The sequence below is a fragment of the Musca vetustissima genome, unplaced genomic scaffold (genome assembly GCF_032173495.1).
Source record: "Musca vetustissima isolate MV318-11 ecotype Yass unplaced genomic scaffold, APGP_CSIRO_Mvet_v1 utg18206, whole genome shotgun sequence".
NCBI classification, from domain to species: domain Eukaryota; kingdom Metazoa; phylum Arthropoda; class Insecta; order Diptera; family Muscidae; genus Musca; species Musca vetustissima.
The window spans coordinates 94396-100395 of record NW_026875293.1 but is presented as its reverse complement, the minus strand read 5'-3'; the positions used below and the strand labels follow the sequence as shown (position 1 = coordinate 100395).

Sequence of the window (6000 nt, the reverse complement as noted above, 5' to 3'; positions counted from 1 at the left end):
CCTATGGAAATATTAAAAAAATATTTTTTTAAAAAATCCACGCCTATGGAAATATTAAAAAAATATTTTTTAAAAAATCCACGCCTATCGAAATATTAAAAAAATATTTTTTAAAAAATCTACGCCTATGGAAATATTAAAAAATATATATTTTTTAAAAAATCCACGCCTATGGAAATATTAAAAAATATATATTTTTTAAAAAATCCACGCCTATGGAAATATTAAAAAATATATATTTTTTAAAAAATCCACGCCTTTGGAAATATTTAAAAAAATATTTTTTAAAAAAACCACGCCTATGGAAATATTAAAAAAATATTCTTTAAAAAATCCACGCCTATGGAAATATTAAAAAAAATATTCTTTAAATAATCCACGCATATGGAAATATTAAAAAAATATTTTTTAAAAAATCCACGCCTATGGAAATATTAAAAAAAATATTTTTTAAAAAATCCACGCCTATGGAAATATTAAAAATATATTTTTAAAAAAATCCACGCCTATGGAAATATTAAAAAAATATTTTTAAAAAATCCACGCCTATGGAAATATTAAAATATTAAAATTTCCATACTATGGAAATTTTAAAAAAGTATGGAAATTTTAAAAAAATATTTTTTAAAAAATCCACGCCTATGGAAAAATTAAAAAAATATTTTTTAAAAAATCCACGCCTATGGAAATATTAAAAAAATATTTTTTAAAAAATCCACGGCTATGGAAATATTAAAAAAATTTTTTAAAAAATCCACGCCTATGGAAATATTAAAAAAATATTTTTTAAAAAATCCACGCCTATGGAAATATTTAAAAAAATATTTTTTAAAAATCCCCGCATTGTCATGAATCTTGAAAAAAATATTTTTTAAAAAATCCACGCCTATGGTAGGTCTTCAAAAAAATATTTTTTTAAAAAATCCACGCCTATGGTAGCTTCAAAAAAATATATTTTTTAAAAAAATCCACGCCTATGGTAGCTTTCAAAAAATATTTTTTTAAAAAATCCACGCCTATGGAAATATTAAAAACAATATTTTTTAAAAGAAGCCACGCCTAGGAAATATTTAAAAAATGTTTTTTAAAAAATCCACGCCTATGGAAACATTAAAAAAATATATTTTTTTTAAAATCCACGTCTATGGAAATATTAAAAAAATATTTTTTAAAAAATCCACGCCTATGGAAATATTAAAAAAAATATTTTTTAAAAAATCCACGCCTATGGAAATATTAAAAAAAATATTTTTTAAAAAATCCACGCCTATGGAAATATTAAAAAAAATATTTTTTAAAAAATCCACGCCTATGGAAATATTAAAAAAATATTTTTTTAAAAAATCCATACCTATGGAAATATTAAAAAAATATTTTTTTAAAAAATCGCCTATGGAAATATTAAAAAAAATATTTTTTAAAAAATGCACGCCTATGGAAATATTAAAAAATATATTTTTTAAAAAATCCACGACTTCGGCTGTGGCTTTTTGAAAAAAAAAATATATTTTTTTTAAAAAATCCACGCCTATGGAAATATTAAAAAAATATTTTTTAAAAAATCCACGCCTATGGAAATATTAAAAAAAATATTTTGAACAAATATTTTTATAAAAATAAACAAATTCACGCCTATGGAAATATCGATTTTTTTTAATAAAAATATCCACGCCTATGGAAATATAAAAAAATATTTTTAAAAAAACCATGCCTATGGAAATATTGGATATATTTTTTTAAAAAATCCAAGCCTTGCTGCGGATTCTTCTTTTTTATTATTTAATTTTTAAAAATATTAATTTGTTAATTATTATTATTTTTAATTTGTTTATACATTTGATTCTAATACAAACTTTATTGGTAAACAAAGTTAGTGAGGCATTGAAAAAATTATCTAATTATATTTCAGGCATATTCTAATGTAATCCATTTTTCAAAACAGTTGAAATTGAAACTTTCAAGGTTCAAAATGATACGACTCGTCATTTCTATATATTTGCTCTTGCTAATACTTCAGCAAATCTATGGGGTAAGAAATATAATTCCCCACTCTTCAATATAAAATCATCGACTTAAGACCCTTCCCTTTCCAGTCCCCCAAACTAACATTTCGTGGCGGCAGCTGTCGTTTCAGTCCCAATTATTTCTCGAATTTCACCTTTTCCACCGCCAACTCCTCAATTAATGCCGATATGCAGTTAATCAAACCGCTTCGACAGGGCTTGAAGGCTAATTTGGAAATTCAACTACGTCTAACAAATTCCAAAATGCATCAGAAATTATTTTCGTATATTTTGAATATTTGCGATTTAGTTGTATCGTTTCGTAGTACGATTTTCAAAAAATGGTTTGAATCTTTGCTGGCATATGGCAATTTTATGCCAAATTGTCCGGTAGCAGCGGGTCGTTATTATGTGAAAGGATGGAAACCGGATTCAAAGTTGATACCATCATATTTATATCCTGGAGATTATCGCCTGAAAGGATATGTCTTCTATGGCCGTTATCAGGGGAAGAAGGAGGATTTCGTGGTGGACATTGAGGTGGATGCTGTGATTAGTTGAAATTACTTGTTGTTTTTATAAAATAAAGGATTGAAAGGAATGCCTATTTTGGTCTTTGAATAAAATATTTTTAAACCAGTAATGAAAGTAGTAAAGTCGGACGGGACCGACTATACGAAACCCTTCCAAACATGAGGAGTTTGATGCCCCATATACTTAAAATCGGGCGAAAATACATATGGAAGCTATATCCAAATATGAACCGATTTCAACAAAACTTGTCACAGGTTAGGCTATAATAATTTTTGTACGTTTTGTTCCTATCAGCCATATATTGGTTCCTTGGTGCGTCAATTACTAAATCTCAACCAATTTTCACGAAACTCAGCACACATCATTCCAGACTCAATTCAGTACGCTACGACAAATTTCGTGCACATCGAAAGATATATAGGGACTTTGGTACACCATTTACATAAAATCGGACGAAAACCGACCGATTTCCACAAAACTTGGCAGACATCACTCTAGGTTAAATTCAGTACGTTATGCCAAATTCCATGCAAATCGAAAGATATATAGGGACATTGGTGCACCATTTACATTAAATCGTACGAAAATATATATAGAAGCTATATCGAAATCTGAACCGATTGACAGACATCAGTCCAGGTTCAATTCAGTATGCCATGCCAAATTTAGTGCAAATCGAAAGATATATAGAGACTTTGCTGCACCATTTACATTAAATCGGACGAAACTATATATGGGAGCTATATCTAAATCTGGACCGATTTTCACGAAACTTGGCAGACATCACTCTAGGTTCAATTCAGTAAGTTATGCCAAATTTCGTGCAAATCGAAAGCTTTATAGGGACTTTGGTGCACCAATTACCTAAAATCGGATGAAACTATTTATGGGAGCTATATCTAAATCTGGACCGATTTTCACAAAACTTGGCGGACATTACTCAAGGCTCAATTCAGTACGTTATGCCAAATTTCGTGCAAATCGAAGGATACATAGGGACTTTTGTGTACCATTTACATAAAATCGGACGAAACTATATATAGGAACTATATCTAAATCTGAACCGATTTTCACCAAACGTGGCAGACATCACTCTAGGCTCAATTCAGGTACTTTGGTGCACCATTTACATAAAATCGGACGAAACTATATATGGGAGCTATATCTAAATCTGGACCGATTTCCACGAAACTTGGCAGACATCATTCTAGGTTCAATTCAGTACGTTATGCCAAATTTCGTGCAAATCGAAAGATATATAGGGACTTTGGTGCACCATTTACATAAAATCGGACTAAACTGTATATGGTAGCTACATCTAAATCTGGACCGATTTCCACGAAACTTGGCACACATCATTCCATACTCGATTCAGTCCGCTATGGCAAATTTCGTGCAAATCGAAAGATATATAGGGACATTGGTGCACCATTTACATAAAATCGGACGAAACTATATATGGGAGCTATATCTAAATCAGGACCGATTTCCACGAAATATCGAAAGATATATAGGGACATTGGTGCACTATTTACATAAAATCGGACGAAACTATATGTAGGAGCTATATCTAAATCTGGACCGATTTTCACGAAACTTTGCAGACATCACTCTAGGTTTAATTCGGTACGATATGCCAAATTTCGTGCAAACCGAAAGCTTTAAATGAAGTTTGGTGCACCATTTGTCTTAAATCGGACGAAACTATATATGGGAGCTATATCTAAATCTGGACCGATTTTCACCAAACTTGACACTCTACGTTCAATTCAGTACATCATACCAATGTTCGTGCAAATCGAAAGATATGTAGGAACATTGCTGCACCATTTATATAAAATCGGACGAAAATATATATGGGAGCTATATCTAAATCTTTACCGATTGTCACGAAGCAGTATGTCATGCCAACTATCGTGCAAGTCGAAAGATATGTAGGGACTTTGGTGCACCATTCGGACGGAAATATATATGGGAGCTATATGTAAATCTGAACCGATTTTTCTCTTGTTAACAATTTAACACCAACAGACGGACGAACGGACGGACATGCATAAATCAACTCAGAAAGTGATTATATGCATAATCTGAAAAGGAACTATGGGTCTATCTCGTTTCCTTTTGCCTGTTACAATAATATGCACAAAGACATAATACCCTGTACCACAGTGTGGTGAAGGTTACAAAAATTCACTAGGTGTAGTATGTCCTAAAAAAATATTTTTAAAAATTTCAAGGGTAATATCTTTTTAAAAAGTTTATAATTTGAGCTAAGGGATCATCGGTGAACCAGTGAGCCATAGGTTAATCATACCATAGCATTTGAACCATATTTGAGCTGGAGAATCATAATAGAGCTAATGAACCAATTGCATTTTAGTGGACCATAGGAGAGCTAGCGAATTATTTGCTGAGCTATTAAACCGTATACAACATAGTGAACCATTGGTGAGCAATTGTAACATTGATGAGCTAGTGTACCCTTGGTGAGCTAATGAACCCCTGGTAAGCTAGTGAACCATTGATAAGCTAATGAACCATTGGTGAGCTAGTGAACGTTTGAGGAGCTAGTCAACCCTTGGTGAGCTAGTGACCCATTGGTGAGCAAGTAAACACTTGGTTAGCTAGTGAACGCTTGGAGAGCAATTGAACCATTTTGTTGAGCTGGTGAAACCTTGAGGAGCTAGTGTACCACTGATATGCTATCATTCCAAAGGAGTGAACCATATGATAAATAGTAAACCCTTGATGAGCTAGTGTACCATTGATATGCTATCAATCCAAAGGAGTGAACCATATTATAAGCAGTAAACCCTTGATGAGCTAGTGTACCCTTGGTGAGCTATTGAACCCTTGGAAAGCTCGTGAACCATTGATAAGCTAATGAACCATTGGTGAGCTAGTGAACATTTGAGGAGTTAGTCGACCCTTGGTGAGCTGGTGTTCCATTGGTGAGCAAGTGGACACTGAGTTAGCTAGTGAACGTTTGGAGAGAAAGTGAACTTTTTGTTGTGCTGGTGAACCCTTGATGAGCTAGTGTATCAATTATATGCTAATGAACCATAAGTGAACCATATGTTAAGTGGTGAACCGTAGTTGAGTTAGGGAACTATAGACGAACTATGGAGGATCCAGGGATCCATAGTCAATATAGGTTAACTCATAAGCGACCTAAGAACCAATTACGAATAAATTAACCCTAGATGAGGTAGTGAACCATTGGTGAGCTAATGAACCGTAAGTGAGCTAATGAAACATAAGTGAGCTACTGGACCATAGGTAAGTTAGCACAGTTGAGATAGTGGACCCTGTTTAAATTAGTGTATCCTAGGTAAACTAGGGAATTAAAGGTGATCTAGAGAACCAGTGGGAAGCTGATGAACCCTAGGGGAACTCGTGAACCATTGCAGAGCTAGTGAACAGCTTCGTGGAAGATGCTTAATAATAATAGAAAAAATATGGC

General features: G+C 32.4%; 1 protein-coding gene across 1 annotated transcript; it reads left to right on the top strand.

The window, feature by feature from the left end:
* The first annotated feature begins 1969 nt into the window (after positions 1–1969).
* LOC133337767 (uncharacterized) lies at positions 1970–2564 on the top strand. Its single transcript, XM_061545974.1, has 2 exons — positions 1970–2029; positions 2094–2564. The coding sequence occupies exons 1-2, from the start codon at positions 1970–1972 to the stop codon at positions 2562–2564; spliced, it is 531 nt and encodes a 176-aa protein (XP_061401958.1).
* Positions 2565–6000: the final 3436 nt, after the last annotated feature.

Excerpts from the sequence above, each read along its gene's own strand:
- LOC133337767 (XM_061545974.1), top strand. The coding sequence starts at position 1,970 with ATGATACGACTCGTCATTTCTATATATTTGCTCTTGCTAATACTTCAG. Across the intron at positions 2,030-2,093 it reads TACTTCAGCAAATCTATGGG|TCCCCCAAACTAACATTTCG; the intron begins GTAAGAAATATA and ends TTCCCTTTCCAG.